Source organism: Marmota flaviventris, chromosome 8 (assembly GCF_047511675.1).
Source record: "Marmota flaviventris isolate mMarFla1 chromosome 8, mMarFla1.hap1, whole genome shotgun sequence".
Taxonomy (NCBI): Eukaryota; Metazoa; Chordata; class Mammalia; order Rodentia; family Sciuridae; genus Marmota; species Marmota flaviventris.
The window spans coordinates 126,939,925-126,963,691 of NC_092505.1; the positions used below are offsets into that span (position 1 = coordinate 126,939,925).

Here is a 23,767-nt window from a genome sequence, read left to right on the forward strand (position 1 = left end):
CCCAGTGACTCTGGAGACAGAGGCAGGAGGATCGAAAGTTTGAGGCCAGCCTCAGCAACTTAGCAACTTAGACCCTCAGCAATTTAGGGACATGCTGTCTCAAAATAAAAGTATCTGGGAATGTAGCTCAGGGGTTAGAGTGCCCCTTGGTTTAACTCCCAGTACCAAACAAGCAAATAAACAAAAAACCCCCCAAACAAAAAGAACAAATGGAACCAGATTGAAAGTGTATAAAGATCCCCGATCAGCATCTCGAGGCTGCTTCAAGTTCACTTTGGGTCCCCCAGAAACAATCCTTGAGATGAGGTTTTGAAAGCCATTTGCTTATCTGAGAAGTCATTCTAGGAAGTCCCTGAGGGTAGAAAGGAATTAAGCAAGGCAAGAGGCAGAACTGAAGCGTGTCCCTAAGCCACTGGTCACTGTAGTCCCTGAAACAGGCTTCACCTCCCTGGGGAAGTTCTGAAGCCAGTAGAGGTGTGCAGAAGCTTCAGAGTTGGCCCAGCCTGAGGGTCAAAGCAGTTGAGGGATTTCCACACCAATTCCCATAAATCACTGGTCAGGGGCCACCTGGCCTGCTGTGCAAGGGGGCGGGAGGCTCCAAGGCCAGAGGAAGCAGCCAGGCAAAGAAACCAGATGGCTGCAGGTGGAAGCCAGCCAGTGGGCACTGGAGGGGTGAGGGTGGTTGACAATGCAATAGCAGACACACTCAAAATGCAACAGGGACAGCAGGTCAGCATCAACAAGCTGTCACTTCTCCCTGGTTCTGTGCCACATGAGAAGAGGGAAAGAGCTAGGTGCTCGGGCCCTAGGTGAATCAGATCTCCAAAAGACTTTTGCTAGCCCTGCACGACACACTAGTCTATATCCATATTTTAGAATGGTTTTCTCCTCTGCCAGTGAGGGAAGGGATACCTCCCTCCCAGGGTGGCTGTGAAAGCAAAGACCCTATTGCAAGCGGCAGGCCCAGCACCGTGCCTGACGTATGGTGATGACTCCTTGACGAATAGACTCATTACCGTTTTCAGTAAATTGTTCTAGGAAGCCATTGGGGAGGTGGGAAGAGGGAGCGAGGTGGGGTGGGCAGTGGGGGGGATGTAAGCCGCTTAGGGTTATATTAGTTACTTTAAAAATAACTACCTTGTTATTTTAGATCAAGGGCTTTTAAAGATGTATGCTAAGCTGTCCTACAGGAGCTCTTCCACAGAAACTAATTAAACAATCTAGAATGTGCTGTAATGGATGGTTTGCAAGTAAAGACATATATGAGGATGAATGGGAAGGGATTCTGTGTTAATGAGCTTTACGGATATTGGCCCTAGCCAGTGTGGAGAAGGAGCTATTCCCAGAAGGGAGAGGGCTCATCTCTTGATGGCGCCTCTATGCTTGAGGCCAGTAATGTGGGACTGAGTGTCACCAAATAGGGGACAGTTCACTCTGTGATCATGGGTGTAGTTCGCTCACAAAGAGAGTCCGATACCTTGCTGGCTTGCAGAATCAAGGGGTGTGTGTGTGTGTGTGTGTGTGTGTGCATGTGTGCGTGTGCATATGTGGAAGGTCATGGTTGCTGTTCTAGGACCTTCAGCTTTGATCATCACTGAGGCCTTTCATCGAAAGCTAAGGAAGCTTCTGGAAGCCCAGGAGTGGTGATGCAATGCAATGTCATCAAAAACAAACATCCTAACTGCCACTTCTATGAGGTAGTTGGAATCAATCCTTATTTTCCTTAAAATTGAAGACAGGATCACAAGGAGGAAGGGAAACTGGAAAAGTGAAGTCAAGGTCTAGCACGTGGCTCCTCTCAGGATTTTTCTCCTAAGGCTCTGGCCCAGCTCTCTGGCTGCGGACAGGGTCTGTGCGCTCTACATCAGGAGACGGATTTCGCGGAGCACGTGCATGCAATGGTATGGTTCCCCCAGCACCCACCTCATCGCAGAGTAACACGCCTCCCCAGACCTCTCTCCCACAGTACAGCTAGCCTTCCTCAAGTCCCAGAAGATGATGAGGGGGGAAAAAAAATGCCTTTAGCTAGGCGGAACAGGTCATTTGTCTTTTGGTTCATTTTGTGTTTCTGCATAAATCCCGCATCAGCCTGTTCCTGCTCCCACTTGCCAGTGAGCAGTTTTTAATTATCAGGAAAATGGTATTTAGTGTAATGAATCACCAGACAGTGAACAAGGAATTCGAGTCAGCTGCGGAGCCGAGCTCAGCCAAACACGGGGAGACGGGACTCAGAAGATGTTCTCAGAGTGTGAATATTGGGGAAATATTACCAGTGGCAATAACGATGATATCAGAGGTTCTCTATCTCTGCAGTGCAAGTCATTTTATAAAATCTGGACAATATTTCACATTATTTTATTATTAATATGAATATGGTTGACATTTGTAATAGTTTACAGTTTCTTTTTATCATCGTTCACATATTTTTCACTCAGAAGTGGTATGTGTAGATTTAAGTGATTGATTGTTAGTGTCTCGAGAAAGGGAAAAAAATAAACTTACTTTGCAGTCTCTTAGTTTACTAATTTCTATTAAAAGATCTAATTGCAGACATGCTCATTCTTTGACCTCAGAACCAACTTACTGGGGTTGCAGCTTGTTTTGCCTAAAGCCTTAAAGGTCCATCCTTATCCTAGGAGAACTGAGAGATCTTAAACGTGAACCAAGGCTTTACATATTTTAGGCTTGGGGAGAATGACGTAGCCACTGTCTGGACCTTCTTGCATGGTAGGAAGCCGAAGAGGCCCTGCATCAGTAGATCAGAACGCTCTCAAAAAGAAATGGCTGGACAAACACTGGGGAGACTAAAAGTCATATATGGGCAATTTGAAAAATCAGTAAGGCCCTTTACAAGTGCCAGAGCCTCAGAGAAAAGTAGAGGGAGCTGAGAAAGGACTAGTTCTAAACAGAAGGTGATATTTGGAAACTAAACGCTCAAGGGAGGAAGCTGCTCCCATACAGGCATCTTGTGCATCAGAAAGTACCATGGACATCTTGTGGGTCAGTGGACACTACATTGACCAGGAGGCTTCAGGGGTGCCAGAAAGAGTCAGATGGCCACCAGCTGGTAAAGGATTCCTAGAATCCCACAGGATGGTTTCAGAGAAAGCGTGCCTTAGGTTGGTTTCAGTCATTAATATCTTTGTGTCCCAGGGGGTTTTGACAGTCATGAGGAAGTGGGGAAAGTGTTCTCCTTGTTCCTCATTCTGTATCCAAGGCTGACTTTGCTATCTTTGTGACTCACCTAAATGGGCCCAGATACCTAAGCATAAGAAAAGAGCTGTTTAGGGATCTACACATGAAAGACAGACCCAGGGAGGGATTTCCTCCAATCCTCTGCCTCAGTACGTTGAGCATCCCTCTTTTTTCCCCATACTGACCAGGCACCCAACCAGCATGGTGCCTGCAACTGTGGAAGCTACAGGAAAACAAGGCACTTGACCTCTGAAGGCCACAGTCAGGCACAGCTCAGTGCCACATAGTCTTGAATCAGGAGCCTGCTCCTGGGAATGGATTGCAAGCACCATGGAGACTAGAGATGGCGGAAGGCTATGGATGCAGTCTTTGGTGTCAGAATTCTACACGCACCAGGTCTTGGACTGAGCTTGGAAGGACGTGGGTATGTGGTCCTGCAAAATAGAAGCTTGGAGTGTCATGAGGCACAGCTCAGAGTGAAGCCTGCCACTTGCATGGGTAAGGAAAGTGAGACTGGCCTTTGGAGGCAGAGGGCGGGGGCCAAGGAGGGGAAACACCTGATGGACTAGTGTTCAAGGGCCTGATTACCAAACAAAGGTGTTAGGATTGACACCACTGGACACACAGAGCTGAGGGCTGTTCCATCAGCAGGAGAGGAGTAGGGCATGGGGGAGCTCTTTTTGCTGGCAGGCTGCAACATTTGCATGTATTATTGAGGGGAAGGGGCTGTAGACTGAGAAAATGACCATGAGGTTGTTATGGTAATTAATTAAGGTGTAAGATTCCCGAGTTTTCCACCACAGTGCTGAGATGAGAACCACAGAGAACCGCAAGAGAAAATTCCAAGGAAGAGTTGGCTGAGTAATTGGAGGTGAGGAATTAGGGACAAGACGAATCCTAATCAATTCCCCAACTTGTAGAATCAGGTGTTGCTAGTAACTAGGTAATGGACATTGGGAAAGGAACTCTATTGTCAGGGGAGTTGGTGCATGTAGTTTTAGACTTGGAATGTGCAAAAATAATGTGCAGGTGCCTAGAAGTTGGTCAGAAAACTCAGACCGGAAATAGCTGGGAGAGCAGCACTGGAGTTGTGGGTTTGGTGTCATAGAGAAGGACTGACGATGGGGCCCTTGAGTGGAGTAAAACTAGTAGTAGAGACTGATGAGCACTGGAAATAGTTTGCCCCTCTGATCTCAGAAGGCCACAGTCAGGATAACAGGTGGCTGTCATTTTCTATGAAAGAGCAGAAATCATGGGCTTTGGCTGAGCTTTGGCTTGAGGAAGAATCAAGGGAGCCTCAGGTGGGCAACACGGCTGGATGGAGCTGCCATGGATCTGAGGGAGATCTTCCTGCCATGTTCTGCTTGGGGACCTTATCACATTTTTGTAAAGTTTGTCCCTAAAACCACCATCATTGCTAAATATCTGTCTCCTAAAGAAAAAAGTGGGCCACAGATGCTCCCTATTGAGGAAAGTTAAAAAAAAAAAAAAAAAAAAAACAACTTTAACATCTCCCTATTTCATGGGCATCAGTGACCAGGACAGGCAGGCTCTCTGGTTCTGTACCATTGAGGGCCTATAGGGAACCCAAGGACAACACTAATAATCTCAGGACTAAAAGAGTTAACACAGCTGCTAGAGGCTCTGGCTTGGAGCCAGCAGTAGACACATGGGTGAATCTAGGTCGTTAAATTTATTTGACATTTAATAAGTACCCACTGTAAACTCAGCCACCTTTTGCATCAGGGAGCTCTTCCGCATGTCCCCACAGGTCCTCATTTACTTATGATCAGTTACAAATGCTCCTGCTAGGAGAGGAAGCCAAAATGGCCACGGTCAGTCTCCTTCTTTCAGGCGCATACCTGCCCTGCATATTGTGATTTTCTGTGGGTTGGTTGCTACGCTCTCTGCAGTCCTGAAATGTACCCACCATGCCGAATCAAGAAGCTGGGTGTGCAACTTTGGAAGAAGGAATGTTTCTGGATGTAATTCCATCCAATCTCTCACCTCAAGCAGAAATCCTCTTTATAAAATCCTTTACCCAAAGCCTCTGCCCAAATAAGAACAGAGAACTCATTCCCCACGAAGCAGACAGTCTCTCTTGCACACTGCTCCAGTGAAGGGACAGCATTCTGACACTGAATCAAACTCAGCCTACTTTAATCTTTCACCTGATGGCTCCACTTAACCTTTCACCTGATGGCTCCGTTTAACCTCAAGAGGCATAACATCTCCTTCCTTTGCCATGATGGCCATATGTAGGATGATGACCTCCAGATCCCTGCCTGGGTATCTTCAGTGCCAAACACTGGCATGTCTGAGTCTTTTTAGTAACAGATGAGAACTTGCTACTCCTCCAAAAGTACTTGTCACTCCTCTGGATAGGTACTCTGCTCACCATGTCCTTCTTGCAGTGGGGTCCTTAGAACAGAGACCATCATTTTAAATGTGTTCTTACCAGCACAGAAGATATGATGTCTGTGGGTCACCTCTTCTGAAAGGAACTATGATTGGGACCACAGAGGCAGGCAGACCTGAGTTTAAAACCTTGTTTTGCAAATCAGTAATTCCAGATTACCTGTCCTCTCTGAGGCTTTGTTTCATCATATGTAAAAACCTACCTCATAGCTGTTAGGAAGATCAAACTAGTTAATACATGTAAAGAATTTAATACAGCCAGGGCTCAAACGCTAGTGGCTACTAGTAGTATTATTCTTCATTAGTAATAGCACTGATATTAAGCATCTGGTCAACTGCAGAAATTTTTTTGCACACACAAAAATAGAAAATCAGGTCTCCTCCTATTCATATTGCTTCATTTTTGTTCTCACCTAAACAGTAGGTTCCAGATTTATCCTGCTAACATTTTGTCTTGCAGATTTCAAATTAGCATTCAAAGCTGTCGGAGAGTTCTGAATTTTGATTCTGTCTTTTATGGTGTTAGTTATGCTCTCCAAATGTTACCTACAAACTCCATCAGCATCCTTGTGCTTGCACCCGACTGATAAAGTTCAAAAACAATCAAACAAACAAATGATTGAATAAGGACAAGGACTAGAATAACACTAGGGACTTTCCTCCTGGCTGAGAGTCACTAACTCACTTTCTTTTGGTACAAAGACAAGCTCTGTATCCACTTACCAGTGCTTTCCCTTAAGAGACCGTAAAATATTTTTGTCAAAATAAAAATTTATTACATCTATAATTCCTCTCAAATTTAACAAATGCATAACCCTAATCAGTGAGAAGAGGTCCCCATAATTTTTCATAATGAGTTTTTGTTGGTTCCAAATGACCATTGAATTCGTGTTTAAATGTCCAGCCCTAAGTGCTTCACATTCCCTTCAAGAGTCTGGTGGAATCATGCTCACACTCCTGTTCTCTTGGCCTATCTGAAAATGAGGGCATATGCCCCGTGTGTTTGTGCTTTTCTCAAAACCGAACAATAGCAGTTCTGTGATTTTACCTGCAATTGCCTATACAGAGAGGTAAATCTGCTAGGGAGGCTTCTTGAAAGCTCTTGATCCCTTAATCAGCCCCCATCTTCCTCTCTCCCCAGCCCCCACACCTCATCCAATTCAGAAATCAGGGAACTATCAACCACTATAAAATATGTGGTGACCCAAGCACCATAGGTACCTGTTTGTTTTTCCCAAATATAGAATCCATCATAAACTTTCTAGATTCCCAAGTCTACCCTGGCCCACTTGGATTATCCCATTCAGGTAATTTTGAATCAACCAGTACTTTCTGAGAACTGGCCTACAGAAACTAACTATGAGAACACTCTGTCTGCCTCTTCCTGTACTTGGGAAGCCCATACTCTCTCCCACCTTCTCTTGAACATGACCGACTAATACATAGTAGACCCTCCATTGGAGTATCTGGTGCCATATGCAATTCATTCTCTTCTCAGCCTTCCTTCTGGATAATATCTTTCCACCCAAATCCAAATTTCTCCTTTAAAATCCTATTCACCAAGCTCCAGACTCTGAGGCAGGACATAAACCAGTGCCTGGAAACTATGTTATGTTCTCAAGTTTACCAGATCTGCCACACCTTGACTGGCTAGTGGGTAATCATCTGCAAACATTTCTGTTGTGTTCTGTTTCACCCTCTGCAACAGTTAAAAATGAGGGTCTGGGAAGACAGGGGCCACCAGCCCCTCCTAGAATGGCTATGGAGGTGAGACATATTTAAGGGGGTTAGTAGAATAAAGTTCCCAATGCAGGACGCAGAGGAGGCCTTCCACAACCCATCACTCCTAACCCTACCTTTCCTTGGCCAGGCCTCACCTCCATCTGAGCTTCGGGTTGCTCTTTTGCTCTTTGTGTGCTGAGCCTCCCTTGCCCGCCGGCCCCTTTGATGTTGATTCACCAGTAGCAATAGCTTTAGTCAGGGAGACAGATGTTCACAGGAGAAAATGCCTGAATGCAATTCAGTGCACAACACTGTGAGATTGAGGACGCAGGTGTAAAGAGAAGCCAGGTGTCAGGAGTTCGATGAAAAGAGAATAGTTACACAAATAGAGGGAAAGGACATTTATAAATGGGGCAGACTTCCAAGGTAGCCAAGGCAGTGAACTCAGGCCTTCGAAGAACTTGGCATCCACCCACATCCCAGGGACGACGTCTACCAGCTGGGCCTTAGCTGTCCTCACTGGGTCGGCCAGGATCAAAGACTGCAGACTAGGGACTGGTATTTCTATGGCCACTGGGAATCATGGAAACCTTCTGCTGGCCTCAGAGGTGATGAGTCCCTCAAAAGGCGGCTTTGAGGATTTGGAATCATATCTCTGTGTACCACACAGTGCACTTTTGTGTCACCACATGGTGGCTCAGCAGAGTCACTCCTCAAGAGCAGGAGAATGGGCAGATCTCAGGCTGATGATGCTGAAAGGGCACCAGACTCCACCCTTGTGTGCTTGGGGACCCTCTGCACTCTACTTCAGCGGGTGGCACCAGGGCTTAGCCTATACATCTGCAGAAAGAGAGCTCTGGCCCAAGGGTACTCTTGGATAGCACTAGACTTCAAAATGAGATACCTCCTTTTGTACACAACTGACATAACCATCTCTAAAGGTTTCATCCAAAGGGTTCACAGAATGCCAGATCTGAAACAGACCTCGGAGTGCTCATCATGGCAAAGTGTTGGCCCCGAGGGGGTGGGGAGGTGATGTCAGAAGCCAGAGGTGGAAGCTGGGAAGTAGGAGAAGCAGAGAGCCTTTTGGGCAGTCCTGAGGCACTCTGGTGGCGCGTATCCCCTGAGAATCAGATACACCAATGTTTCTGCCTTCCGAAAAGGGGAATTGGTAAAGCATAGCAGGAGCTGGGCGTGGGCCTTCAGAAAGGGCCCAGTTTGTGATGCTGATTGTGAGGGCTGTCCTGAGCTACCCCAAGACAGTAGCCAGGCTCCTGAGCCAACACCATCCCTCAGCTCCTCCCAGCAAGGACTGATCTGCACTGCAGCCCAGTTGCCTGGGGCTTGTTCTTCTCCAAAGCCCTGGCAGGGTCTGGATATCTAGAGAGTGCCCTTTGTACAGCCTGAGACAGCACTAGCCGCACTAGAACCCAAGCTTCTTTGCATTTCAGCTGCTGCTGGGAGCACGCCAGTACCACTCCTGTCCACCTCTGGGTGAACTTAGAGAAGAGAAGCAATCTGGTTTGTGAGAACTTTGGCCTTGGAGTCCATTTTTTCCTCCCAAAAGAACACCCAGTGAGGGTGGGCTTCATGTGTGTGTGTCTATGACATCTGCCTGTCATGCTTTCACCCCCGAGTGACCAGGTGAAAAGGATCTGTGCATTGCAACAAGGGGACTGGGGTGAGATGCTGCTTCCACAGCAGAGTCCAAAGTGCTGTAGGGACAGATCTCTGAGAGCATTTGTGGTTATTTGGAAACAGAATGTGTCTGTGCAAGACTCTAAGGGTAGCATGTCTGGAGGCTGGAGAGGGGCCCAACTGACCTCATAGGACCTGTTTTGTAATATTACAGAGAGGAGGAACAATTATGGCACGGAACTTTAATGTTGTGCATTGGTGAAAAGCAATTTCAGTTACACAAAATTTTTTATACACAAGTTTTAAAAAGAGAGAATGGTAGGATAACGTGTGAGGAAAACTTTTAAAGGCACTGTTTAACAAGAAAACCCTTGGGAGAGATCCCCAGCACTTTGGCCTCTTGGGCTCTGCTATCTTTAATTCTCTGCATTCACATTCTATGGCTTATCTTTGAATTTGGTTAACACATTCCCCAGCTGCTCAATTGGATAAGATAAGGCAGAAGATGTTAATAGAGAATCCTCCATCTTTTCCCACTGAGTCTGATTTCAGGATTCATTGACTTGCTAAACCCAATCTTTTCCTAGTGTCCTGTATGAGCTTATTAATGCAGAAGGTAATCTACCCATCAGGCATCCAGTAAGTTCCCACAAAGGCAGAGGGACCTGCAGAGGGAGTTGGTCTTGTGGGCCCTGGGGGTTGGTAGGGGACTTGCCACTTGTCCAGCCAATCTGGCTACCAGGACCTTGTAAGCAGCAGCCTGCCAGGAGCCAGGCAGTGGGTATGTGCTCTCTACTCACCTCGGCCTGTGCTGTAATGCTGCAGTTTATCGCTGTACACAGCCTCTTTGCTGTAAGCTCGTTTCCTGTGGATACAGAGAAGAGAGACTCTCTCAGGAGGGACATACCAAGGCCTCCTATCTGGATAGGGTTCACCCCGGGACATCTCTTGGGATTAGAGAGTGGGTGACTCCCACTTTAAGATTTCATTCCTGCCCTGGTCGACCACCACTCATTTCTGCAGATGGGCAGGTCCGCCTCCAAGTCAAGGTCTTACGGAAGCCTGGCAGGGCTGTGGGCCCCAGTCCAAGAGCAGAAGCAATGAAAACTCTGAGCAGTGCTCAGGGCGCACTGCAGAACCACTCAGGAGGGAGCCAACACTAGGGCTTTGCAGGCAGTATCTAGGCTAACCACCCAAGGCAGTAGCAAACTCCATGAAAAATTCACAAAGCCTTCAGGGTCTATCCTGGGGCAGAACTCAGACTTCCTCCTTCCTCCTCCCTGCTCTCCTGCCTGCCTGCCTGCCTTCTGCCTGCTACTGAGGACCCGAGCTCTCCAGCTACAGGATGGGCTGTGATGCTCCAGTGGGTCAAATGCAATTTTGTAACTGTCACTCCGAAAAGCCCAGGCGTGCAAGGGGGGGGCAAAAGTCTTGGCTAAAATGAGGTTTGAAGATGGTTGCTGTTTTCTGGAGCCTCATCCAGCTCCCAGAGAGGATTTTATCCCAGGCACAAAGAAAAATAAATAATCTGGAGAAATGTAGGTTGCCCATGGATTGGAGGGGACAGCGTGCGAGAGGGACAGGTGGCCAGCAGGCAGGAGTGGGGGACCTACCTGCTGCAGACGATGGAGATGGCCACCAAAGACACGACGAACACCACCCCGGCTGCAGCCGAGCCAGCGATCAGGGGCAGCTGCTCCCTCAGCTCCGACTTGTAGTCATCTAGGTGAGAGAGTGACATTAGGATCCTCCCCATGTGTTCCTTGCCTACTTCTGGCCACAGTGCAGGATACCAAAGACATGACCTGGAGAGAGAGACTACACTTCCTATGCTTCAGAGCATCAGCTGCCTAGACAAAGAACCGTCTTCAAGTCACAAAAGGACAAAGACAACCAAAACCCAAAGATAATGCAACAATAAAAAACAACACAGCTTGACAGAATCTGGGAGCCCAGGACTGATGACATTCGCCTCTGGGGCAAATATGGATCTTAACCCCCCCCCAAGGACTGTGAGCCCTGCTAAGGGCAGGTCCAGTGGAGGGTAGAGTAAATGGAAAACCACAGCCAAATTCTCTTCCAAAACATGAAACCGTTGAAATGCAGTTTCGTTTACAGATTCACTGAGCAGATATTTAAAGTCTATCTGTACAGTGTGCCGTGGAGGGTGAAGAAGTGCCCGAGAAACAGCCCAGTGGTGGGAGCTCCCACCTGATAGGAAAAGGATACAGCTTCCTACCAAATGTTAAAACCACACTGTGTCACGCAACAGAATGGGAAGCCCACGGGTCACAGAATCATTGTCTAATATTTGATCTCAGGCAATGGAAGATCAGCTATTTATGTCCCATTACAATTAGGGCAGATACAGCAGATCAAAATATAAGATCATCAGTTCAATTTGAATTTCAGATAAATAATGAATGGTGCTTTCGTATGTAAGTATGTTCCAAATATTGCTTGGGAAATATTTATACCAAAACCTTGTCTGTTGTTTATATGCAGTTCAGATTGAATTGGTCATCCTGTATTTTATCTGGCAAACCTAATGACAATACTTGTTAAGTGGCGATTCCCCATAAACTGCACCGGAATTTCCTAGACACCATTCATTACTCACAGCTGTTTCTGGGCCCCTCCTCAGATCTACTGAATCAGAACCTCTGGGTGAAGAGAGGGTTGTCTGTATATGTCATAAACACTCCAGAGGATTCTTGTTTTGCCCAGTGTTTGAGAACAGTTTGTTAACTATAAGGTAGAAAAGGAGACTTCTAGAAACAAGGTCATTGGCTCTCGAAGGCCTCCCATTTGATAGAAATCAATTATAAAAATTGAAGATAGAGTTTCAATTGCCCTCAGCTGAGAGCTTTTTGTAACATTTGTTTGAAAAAAAAATAAATTTGGCAAAAGGAAAAAAAAATTACAGGGAATCACAGTGAGAAGTTCTCAGAATGTCTTTATAAACACTTCATAAAGCCATGCGAAACCGGAATGGTTTTTTAAAAAAACAGTGTGCTAAGTCGAAGGTCGGCACATGTAACTAAGCACAGCTGGGGCCACAGTGGCTCTGCCCCATGTGGTCATTGACCCTGGTGGGATCCCACAGGTCCCCAATGTCCCAATGACCTACCATTGATCAACCTTCAGACTCACCTTTGGGCTGCAGATGGGCCCACAGCCTCAGTGAACATAATCACTACTGATGTGTGAACCTCCATCATTAAGATAAATAGTCCCAAATTTGGCCACTTACCAGAACTCTCTTACATCTCACCCCTCTTGGGTCTGCAAAACTTAACTGCCAAATGTAAAAGGAATAGCCTTCTTGGGAGAAATTTGTTACTTCTTGATTTGTCTAGCAGAATTGCCCAGAGACCGGTACTCAGAGCATTTTGAGTTTTGGGCTTTTAATCCTGTGTACCTTCTGATGCCAAAGTGCCTATAAATCTAGATGGTAAGTGAGGTGCAAAGAGGGGGACAGAGTCCTTAAGGGAAAAGCAGACGGCCTGAATTCTTTCCATCCCAGCAGCATTATTAATCTCAATGAAGTGGCTCACCTTTCTACCCCCATCTCACCAGCTTCGAAATACGAGAGAAAATTCACCTCAAATAAACTCAAAACAGGCTGCAAACTCTAATCTCATGGGAGCCAGACCATTCACAGTACCACATCCAGGTGTGAACCATGGGAAGTGGTGGGCTCCATGGGGGGACAATGCCCCCTCTCCCCAGGACAGGGACCTCACCCCAGGACATCCACCAGCACTGGCTTCTCTTATAATTTTCCAAAAGAAAATGAACATTCTGATTTCATATAAAATCATTCGATTTTTAAATGCTTCTAATTAGTATAAAAGTTGTTTAAAAAATATAATGTGAGTCAATATAAAAACCTCAAGCCCTATTAAGCACCAAATCTAAGATTACTCGCCTAAAATATAATACTGGATAAAATATTTTGTTCTGTATAAGTTAAACAACAAAGAGAAAAGGAAAGGCTTTCAATTCAGGGTGTCAGGAATAGATTGATATTTGGAAAACTACCAGGAAACAGCTCATAAATAAATTTGTTTAAAAGTGGATAAGCAGATAGATAAAGGAAATATGTGACTACAGTAGTTGGCTAGCTAAGAGAAAGGGTGGTGGATATTCTGACACCCCCAACATGCACAAAGTCAAGGCTACTGGGAAAACAGATTAGAGAACTGATGAAGGAGGTGGTCTCAGAGGATGGGGGGATGTAGTTTTAATAGGGAACTAATAAAGCCCCAAAGTGCGAGTATTTGGAGGTATAGACTTTATGGCTTTGGAAACAGCTTGACTGTTCTCTCTGGAGACACCCGAGCAGCATCTACTACAGGTCACACGTGAAGTTGCTCCAAGAATTCTGAGACCCAAATGCATATGGCTGTCACACCCAAAGTGCTATCTCTCTGTTCCCATCCTGGAGACACAGTCTCATGCATTCAGGTTGTGAGCTCAGCTCCAGATCCCAAGCACAGAGCAGGGAGGCAGGTGTGAGGATGACATCCACAGGCTTCGGGACCCTCGTACTGAGGCAAAAGGGCACCTGGGGCATATGTGGGCTTCACTACTGTGCAAATGCTGGACCATGTGTAATGTAGAGCTCCTCAAAGGCAAAGCCAATCAGATATTCGTGAGAAACGGGCCAGACTTCAGAGAGCCCACGTGCATCAAACACAAGCACAGGGCCTTGCTGGGGGGCAATCCCCTGAGGGCATTCCACTGGAATCCGGTTGGCATTTTGCAGGGCTGCTTCTCTTTCCCCCACTGTCTGCCCTGTGCCCTGTCATTGCCTCCACCCACTCTCATCCCCATCCGCCCTCTTACCATCTGTCAGAGTCTGGAAACACATCTTGCCGCTGAACTTGCCGTATCCCGCCACCGTGCGGGCCCGAACCTGGACCACGTACACCATGCCGGGCCGCAGCCCGTCGATCCGAGCTGTGTTGGTCTGGCTCCTAGCCATGGAGGAGTTGAACTCATTGTGCTCCTGCAGAAGAGCAAGAGGGAGGGTTCACCAGCCTGCTCCTGACCCCAGCAACCACCCAGCCCGCTCCAGCTGAAGCACACAGGCCCCATACATCCTTGTTCTGCAGATCTGCAAGAAGTCATCTCTCTGACCTCAGCAGAAGCAGACTTGTCAGTATGCCTCTACCATTTGTCCGCCTCTCTTCATCTTGCGTGTGCTAAGCTGCAGGCTTTTCTCTTCCTTCTCAAGATGTCCCTTGTACCCTCCTCACAGCAGCTGTTCTAGATGGCTCCTGCAATTCCCTCAAATGCTTAGGCAAATCACGTTGTCTCCATTCTGCTGCGGTGGTTGAGCCCATTGTGGACTGCCTCCCACACCTGCTTCTGCCTTCTCCTTGCCTGTCTTTGGGTCCCCATTTCCTAGATCCCCGCCACCAGCATCCAAGAAGAACATGTCCCTTCTCCCTGTGTCCTCGCCTCTTCCACTTACTCCAGGGGTCAGCCCCACCTTCCTGCCTTTCTCCTACACATTCTGCCCTGTCCTCTCCAGTCCCCATCTTCTGCAGGTATGTATCCACCCTGGCTCTTCCACCCATCATAACTGCTGTTATAGGGTTGCTTCTTCTCTTTGCTGGTGATTTATTTAACATATGATCAGTGCCTGGACTTTGATAGCCTCCCATCTTTTGCGATGCTCCACACCCACCTTACCTCCTGCCAGTGCCAAACTTCTTAGACAGTCTCTGACCTCCCCCCAAAGTTTCATCATATGAAGGCAAAACATCTAAGTCTAGGTTTATAGGTCCTTCATAATGAAGTCAGTTTCAGTCTCTCATCTTCTCCTACATCTGTGGCCTTGCTATCCCTCCAGAGACCACACCTAGGCTACCAGGTCTTTGCTGAGGCCTTTTTCCCAGTCCTCCATGCAGGGCTCCTCAGCTCCCACCAGGTGGCTTCAGCTGTATCTCCCAAGGTCTCCTCTCTATGAAGGCCTGTCTATCTGCTCCAGTCCACGGACTCTTCACTGCTGTCCCTCTGGTTTATAAATCACTCTCAGCACCTCATACATCGGCCTGATCTCTGACTGCTTTCATGTGAACATTATCTTTCTTCTGCAAGGGTTCAGGGCTACCTCCAAGTATGAAGAAACAAGAGCTTAGAGTTGGGGCCTATCCTTATCTGCACCATTAATCCTGGTGACTTCAGCAACACTGAAGAGCGTGGGTCACTAGAGAGAATCCCAAAGCCCCCTGGGGGATTGTAATGAGTTCCAGACACAATGGCTCATGAGCCAAGGTGACCAAAGGGAGGAAAATTGCATGACAAGGAGTCTGTAAACTATATCCCCAGTCAAATGACAGAAGAAACTTGGGGAATTGAAACAAGACAAAAGAAGAGAGTACAATGATCAATCTCATTGTTTTAAATATATAAAAATCTACTTTGCAGGGGCTAAGGTGACCTGAGGCATGTTCATTCATTCCTTCATTCAATCAACCAGGCATTTACATTTATGACACAAGAGCATTTCTGGGCATTATGCATGGACTGAGGGTACAGTGGCAAGATCCTCTTGCCTGGTGATGCAACAGTTTGTAGGTTAGAGTAGAAAATATACAAAAGATGACCACAGTGTTAACTGAGTAATTTGGCAGAGGGCAGTTTGGGGGCTGTGGGGACGTATCTAGATGGCAACAAGTCCAGACTTTGAAAGAGATCCATTCCAAGAAGAGTCAGGAAAGCGTGCAGAAGTGGAGTTGTGGAAGATGAAAGAAGTCAGCCACATGGATGGCTGTGGAGGTGGGAACAGAATAAAAATGCAAAAGCAAGTAATTGGCGCGTCTGGAGTATGGCTGAGTAGGGACAGCCTTGAGTGATTTGGAGGCAGTCATAAGGGACCACAGGTTTGAGGCTAGCTCCAACAGACAGTTTAAAGTTACAAAGAGACTCATCCTCAGCCTAATGGAGGGGTTATCCATGGCCCCTGGATGAGATTGCCTGGGGAGGGACTGCCCATCCATCATTTGCTCAGCTTAAACAGCAAGTAGGGGGTCTCCCACTCCCATCTCCACCCCCAAGCAGGGATTCAGCAGAAAGAAGGTTGCTTGATAGAGAAGAGACGTCATCTAGAACTTTGGTAATAACTATTTTGACACATTGGAGACTTGAGATCTGAAACTATGAAAATCACCTTATCACCTTGCAGATAAGAATAAAATCCCAGAGCTGCCTGGCTTCCCTGGTTTGACTAGAATCAGATGGAATCAGGCACTGCTTGAAATAAATGAAGCATTGACTAAGTAGGTTTTACTGAAAAAAAAAAAAAAGGAAGAAATAAGAAAAAACAAAAAAACAAAAAACCAAGCGTGCTGATCTATTGGCATTTGGATTGTGAGGACCGAACATTAACCCATAATCACTTTATAGTCCACACATTCTTGAAGAAGTTCAGTGATTAAAAGGAGTATCAGTGCTTGTTCCCCCCACAAAGTCATTAATCAATTCCAGGCAAATGGGTGAGAACAATGAGAAAGGTGGCTTATGACTGATGGTATTAGAAGATGTGGAGACAGAGGATTCAGCTGCTGAGGGCGGGGCTGACATCTCCCTCTCTCTCCATCCCCTGAACCCCAGTACCTAGCGCAGCTCTCACACTGCCTGGGGCTCCAGCAACTCAGCGCTACGGGAAGGAATCAACAGCACACCTCCGTCCAGTGATTTGAGCCAATCGGTCAGGTGCAAGATATTGTCAAGGTTCTGAAAGAGCTCCTAGAAGAAAACGATCTTAAAATTTGATGGGTAGAAACTCCCCAAACTTAAACCCATCCTCGCCTAGACAGGTATTATTAAGTGCCCGTAAGATCTAAACATTTCATCATGAAGACAGCCGGGAGCAGACGTAGATGCTCCTCCCATGGTTTGCCTACAGGCGTGCCACCAGGAGTGGAAAGTGCTACACGACAGTAAACAAGAGCGGATGATGAATGGAAATGTATTAAAATGGGGAAGGAGAAGAACCTGGGAGAGGCTCTGGGAGTGCGGTCCGTTGGATGACACCTGAACGTTCTATTAATGAGCTGTTGGAGGAGGCCACGGCCTCCTTGATTCTATTCACAGAGGTGAAATTGAAAGGTGTCCCAAGCACAAACCCACAGGATGATGTTGGACAGGAGACCTGAGAGGGTCTTCAGAGGTCGCAAGACCACCACTCATGGGCCAACTTGCCTATGTTATGAAGAAAGCCCCAATGGAACCCAGCCACACCCTTCTAATGACATTAGCTATGAGCACGCTCTTGCTCCAATGCCTCCTGGTTTAGATGAAGGGGACATAACATCCGTGGGGGGAGAAGAAGTGGCATAGGATGGAGGGAGGATGAGTGTCTCTTCTTTGGGATGAATCCAGGAGTCTACTGGGCTGAATTCTACTTGTGTTTACATTTTCTAAAGATTGCATTCAATATTCCAGGATCATGTAGAGCAGACAGGTATATCTGATTCCAAGTATTTGTATTTAATAGTAAGACACCATCTCTTATTTCAGGGGCTTCACTAATTTAAAGACACTTGGCATCAAAGGCTCAGTCGGAAGTTTCTGTCTTTGAAATCTAATAAAAATGTCTACAGTTCTGGTTTTGTGACTTCCTAGCTGTGACCTGTGTGGTCATGGCTAAGTTGTTTAACCTTTCTGTGACTTAGTCTCATCATCTAGAAATTGGTTATTATCTGGTTTTTGAGTATATTTCTTTTTTTTTTCTTTTAAGGATCAGGAATAATATCTCTGCGTATGTCTGGAGCATAATAGGTACTCAATATATGATGAATTATCATTGCGGTTATTATGTCAAAATGCCCTCACAGGCTAATGTCTTTTGATTTAGTCATATCGGAAATGGTCAGGGCAACATAATGGATTTCATAGTGGGGCACTTTTATAAGTGGGAGGTCTTCAGTAAGATACTGAACGGTAACCAATTCTTGGGCAGAGAATCTCCTGCATTCCCAATGAAATCTCTCTATCCTCTGGGGTGAGGACAATAATATGCTTCATTGAGATGTGCAAGTTGCCTCGGGCATTGAGTTGCTATGTGTGTGTCTGTTAATAATTGGTATAAATTAATGAGAAGCAAGGAACTAGCTTAAAATGGGAGAGTACGTTTCTCTTGTGGCATAAGAAGTCGAGGTTAACTGCTATCTTTCAAGGGAGGAGGTTTAAACTATAAAGGGAAAGGCAGCGGAGGAGCTTGGGTTGGGCTGGGTTGGGGAGCACAAGGCCAAGGCACCCAGGCATGAGCCTCGTGGCTTTGATCCGAGGCCTGTCATTAAGCCCTTTACCCTGTCCTAGCTGCCTACGGAAGGGACTGCCCTGGGTACAACATGTTAGAAGGAGGAAGAGAAGGAGGAAGGTGGAGGAGGAGGAGGTGTAGATGGTCTCCAGTACATTCAGCTCCTTCCCAATATTGTCACCTGCTGAGGACCAAGGACTCCCTCTTGCTTTCCAGCTCTGTGACTGTGAACAAGATTGTTGTTGTGTTTTATGAACTTCTTTATGCATCTGTTTATTTACTTGTAGCAATTATACTAACCCTTATTGCCCTGGGGTATGAGAGGAAAGACACTGCTCATAAAACCCCTGACACTCAATTGGTGCACATTAGGGAAAATATTATTATTATTATTATTTATTATTATTATTATTATTATTATTATTATTATTATTATTATTATTATTATTATTTTGAGCTGAGCTGTTCCTTCAATAGGGCTGCAAGTTCGTGTGTGGGGTAAGGAGGACGGGTGGTCCTTGCCAGTGACTCTGACATCATGCCACAGACCGTGCACTCTGGAACTGTTGGGTCCACATTCATAGGAACAGCTGGTTCATGCGATTAACAGGTTCAAACAGATTGGTCCAACATGTATTGGTGAGTCAACATTTATTTTATTAACTATCAAAAACTATTGAGCAAATAAGAGCCCCCCCCCAATTACAGTAGATGATACATAATGGGTGCTTATGAGTCCAGATGGTTTAAATTAGCCCCAATTCACTGAATTATTTGCATAAAACAATCCCATATTCCCTAAAGAGAGCAGAACTGTCTAACACCTCCGTCTTGCTTGCAAGCTTAACTCTACTGATGAAAGGGTGGTACACCTTCTCGCAGACTAGCTTGGTGATCCACTGGACCCCCACTTTCAGGAGGTAAGTCATCGCACTACATACAAACCATGATCTAGAATGGTTAAGGAACGTGTCCATCGCTGCACGGCTGGTTGGTTGTGAAGGACACTGGAAGCTGGTGCAGTCTCCTATTCAACATGGTGACCATAGGCAATGGTGTTAGTCTCTGCCCTTGATCCTATTCTTTTTTTAAATATTTATTTATTTGTTTTTAGTTATAGGTGGACACACCTATATTTTATTTTTATGTGGTGCTGAGGATCGAAGCCAGTGCCTCACGCATGCTAGGTGAGTGCTCTATCTCTGGGCCACAACCCCAGCCCCCGCTTGATCCTCTTCTTATCACTGAACCACTGGATGGCCTCATCCAGACTCAGGGCTTTCATGTCATCCACTCTGACATCCCAAATGGACCTCTTCATCCTGGTCCCCACCTTAAACTCCAGAGAGGTACAGGTAACTACCTATTCCACTGTCTACTCGACTCTCTTACTGGTAATTTAGAGCAGAGCTGAACTTCCAGTTCCTTTTTTCACCCCCAATATGCTCCATCCACAGCCCTTCCCCTCTCAGTCAATGGTGGCTACATCCTTTCAGTAGCTCAGCCAAAACAGTCCCACACCCCAAATCCAACTTGTTGGATTCATCTTCCGTATAGATGGTTATAAATTTAGCAGTTCTATTTCAATGGGGGCAGTCTGAATAATGTTCAAAATGTAAGGCAGATCTTCTTCTTCTTCTGCTCCTAAACCTGCTTGCTATATCTCCCCAGATCACTCAATTATCTAAGGATGAACAAGATTACATCCCCTGGTAAACTCCCTCATATGTCCTAATTCCCCATTGCTTACCTCATTCTGGGAATGCTGGTTTCTTTCCTGCTCAGTGAATCACCAGGCATAATATTGCCTCAGGACCTTTGCACAATCTATTGCCTCTTCCTCTCCTAGATAACTGCTTTACAACAACCTTATTTTCTTCAGATCTTCACTCAGATCTTATTTTCTCCAAGAGACCTCCCTTTACCGTTCTATTTACTTCTGTAATCTACTCCTCTCCCAAGCCTGACCTTCCTGATCCCATTTACCCTGCCCTAACTTTTTCTTTTATACTACTCATGCTCATTGTTCATTTTCTGTCTACCTTTATTGAAAAGGAATCCCCTTGAGGGCCAGAACCTTTGTCCACTAATCGAATTTGATCACTAATCTATTTTAGGATAGTACCTGTCAAATAGAGTAGGTAATCAATAAACATTTCTTGAACAACAACAACAACAAAAAAAAAAATGAATGAATCTGGTGTTTGACAAGTATTGGGTTGAGTTGGTGGAGAAGGCACTGTGGTCTCCTGCGAGCTCTGCACCTGCTGCAGTTCACCAGGCTGAAAGGGAAGCCCTGATCCCTTGGCCCATCAGTCAGGGACCAACCCTCAGGTCACCCCACCCACCGGGCCCCATTCCTTGGCAGCACCATGCTCTGCTGTAGCTCTAGCAGCAGGTGCTAAAGAGCGGTTGAGGAAAAGAACACATAACTTTCTATTTCTTTTAACTTTAATCTCATCCTTTTAAAGGTTTTTATACCTCTACACATATATTAATGCACTGGCATAGGCAGAGAATTTATAAATAGAAAAACTTATATTAGAGGCAAATCATCAAAAACTTTGGCAACCAGAGCTCTGCAAAACCAATTATCCTCTGAAGGTTCAGATACACGGGACTGTTTTGCAGCATGCTTCAGATCACATGATTGGAAGAGGGTCTGGTCCTGCCCTATCCAGCCCAGATAACAGCCCAGACTGCAGTGTGGTCTCTATTTAGTCGGTGGAGATGGCCTGGGCTTCAGAGGCTTTGCCAGGGCAGATCTGACTAACTTCTGACCTCAGTCACCATATTCCTCCCTCCCTTCAGACCCCCTCCAGCCTTGTTCCGGTGCCCTCAGCCAGACACCACCCATGGAACAGTGGCTGGCCCTGATCCTGCAGGCCTGCATGCAGGGCTGGCTTACCTTCTCGTAGTACCGGATCTCATAGTCCAGGATGATGCCATTGGGCTGCTCGGGCTGTGGCCATGACAAGGTGATGCTCCTCATGGTGGCACTGACCTGGTGCATGATGGGAACAGTGGAGGGGGCTGTGGAGAGAGGAAGAGACAGGGCAGCTGAACATAGGCTTGGTAACAGGAGAAGTGCCGTCTTTCAGGGCTCAGTCACTGGGTTTGAACTCTCCTTTTTCTTTCCCATCAGCTGAGCTGGTCCTGTGGATAGATTAGGATGATGGAGGAGAGTCAGGTGATCACTTAGCAGAGGAAAGCATGGGTGGGCAGGGACTGGAATGGATGTGGGATTTTCATGGCAGAGAGAACAAAGGCTAGTCCCCAACGAGAGAGGGTTGGAGGAGTGAGAGGAAAAGACAGAAGGAAACGAGAAACGATGGAATGTTTTTGAGCAGAAGGTGTTGAAGCAACCTTGGTCTTGAAATAATGGGTTGAGCAGTTGCAGAGGAGATCCTGGGGGCAAGAGAGGATATCGAGAAAGTAGAACTGGTCAGTACAGAATTACTGTGCAACAGAAAGAACATTCCAGCCAATATTTTTTTTTTCTGGTATTGCATGTACGATTGTACTGTTATTTCCAAAGGAAGTGAAGAGCCATCCTTTAAGAAGACACAAACATGGACCAACAACAGAGGTACTGTCAAGAGTTTTCTGAATGAGGACATTTGCAATCAGGAGCTCACGAATACAAATGAAGAAACAATCCACAAACCAAACATTTGGAAACAACAAGATCATAATTCCAAAATCTGCAAAGTTGATTAGAAAAATCTCTGTTTAGAAATAACATTTATTGCCCAATTCAACATTTCCCACACGGTGTAAGTAAAATGAAAACAGTCTGGAAATGATAAACGAGGGCTGTCTTTCTAGGGGAAGAGGCGAGTAATGGATGGAGCTTCAGTCTGTGCTCTGCTCAGGGGCTGTTCCCTTTAGTCGTGGCACTTTTGCAGTGATGAAGGTCGTTTTCTCACTCAAACTCCACTGTACAAGGGTTTCTCTGGGGACTGTGGCTGAGTGACATTTACTATCCTCAATTTAAGTTAATAGATTCCCTCTAAGACCTGCAATTACAGGGCACAGCTAGTGGATCACAGGGAGGCTGCATGTAGCCGTCTCCACTTCTTGGACCCTCCGTGTGTGCCAACTGTATGCACAGCCTGGGCTGGGGGAGGGGACACAGATCGTGTGTTCTGGAGGTGCTCCCAGGCAGGAGCAAGAAGCGATGGGATGAGGCCTTGGAAGCAGAGGGTCATCTGGGACTGTGAAAGTCAGTTTGCTCAACTCTCAATAGAGAGGGCATGTGTGCCAAGAAAATACGCCTTTCAAGAGCTCCTACCCCCAGGGGTATAAGTGCCTGTAAGTGCAGTTCTCTGAAATCTATCACCACATTCATACAGAGGTCTGCTTCCCACAGGCCGCCCTCAGCCAGTGACTGAGGGTAGCAGGCCCTTCTCTGCAAGATATGGGACGCTTCTATAGGGCAACTGTGGTTCAAGAACTCTCCGTAGACCTTTCCAATGCTTCCTAGGAGTAGCACCGCAGTGTAAGCTTCTCCCCACACAATGCCCATTTCTTCCCGCTCTACTTCAGGGGATCAGACCTTCACTGTGGCCTGATGATGCTCCCACCCCCCTCTGGCTCCTGTCACATGTCCCCCAATAAACCTCTTGCATGTCTAGACTCTTCTTGCTGTCTGACTCCTGCAGGACCCGAATTCATGTTGTCTTGAATCCCCCTACAATTTCCCTGTCAAATATTTGCTGCCAAGCGCCTGCTGTGTACCCAGGGATGGAAGCCTTGGCTGCCTCCGGGAGCTGTTGCTCTAGACTTCTCTAACTCTCACCAATTTACATACCTTCCTTATCCTTATCTGAAATTTATCTTCTTCCCACTGGTCTCAGCTCTGCCAACCAAGGTAATACAGCATGTTCCTTCTTCCACAGACTGGCTTGTCAAATATCTATAGGAACTAGTTAGATCATCCCTGAGGGTTTTTTTTTTTTTTCCTGAAAAGAATAACCAGGTACTAGAAACATTTTTTTTCCCTCCATGAAAAGGACATGCTACCCAAGGTAGATCCTTTACAAATGGGATCCAGGTTATTTAAATCTTGCCTTAGGCGTGAGACCCAGAGATGAACCCAATTCTCTCCTCACTGTTTGAGCTACAAAGACAGGGTAAAACACATACCACCAGGACCCATGTACTATACATCTGCTATGTGACCATTCACCTTTGGATCAAAAACATGTCCCTGCCGTTCAATTCTGAAGCCACAGTTCACAAGTGAACTTTAAGTTTCCCTCTGGTATGTTCTCATCTTTTGTTTGTAGGGTTGGTTTTCAGCTCTGGGGATTTACCTGTATCTCTTTACCCTTCATGATGTTAAATTTGGCCTATTAATTTAGAAAGTTGAAACAATTTTTGATCCTGATTCATTCACCAGAGACACATTTTCTCTTCCTTCCAACTTGATAGTATGGCCAAGCTTAATTCTTTAAATAGTTATTGAGCATTTATCACATGCCAGGCACCATTCTAGATTCCAGAGAGATCATA

The 23,767-nt window shown here is 46.2% G+C and overlaps 1 protein-coding gene across 1 annotated transcript in view; it reads right to left on the minus strand.

The window, feature by feature from the left end:
• The window catches only part of Ephb1 (EPH receptor B1), a 257,860-nt gene that overhangs the window by 66,831 nt on the left and 167,262 nt on the right, over positions 1–23,767 (minus strand). Inside the window, exons 4-7 of the mRNA XM_027933877.2 lie at positions 21,159–21,283; positions 13,825–13,987; positions 10,587–10,695; positions 9,774–9,838 (exon numbers count right to left, since the gene is read on the minus strand). Coding sequence (XP_027789678.2) covers positions 9,774–9,838; positions 10,587–10,695; positions 13,825–13,987; positions 21,159–21,283 — 462 coding nt within the window. The remainder of the gene's footprint in view (positions 1–9,773; positions 9,839–10,586; positions 10,696–13,824; positions 13,988–21,158; positions 21,284–23,767) is intronic.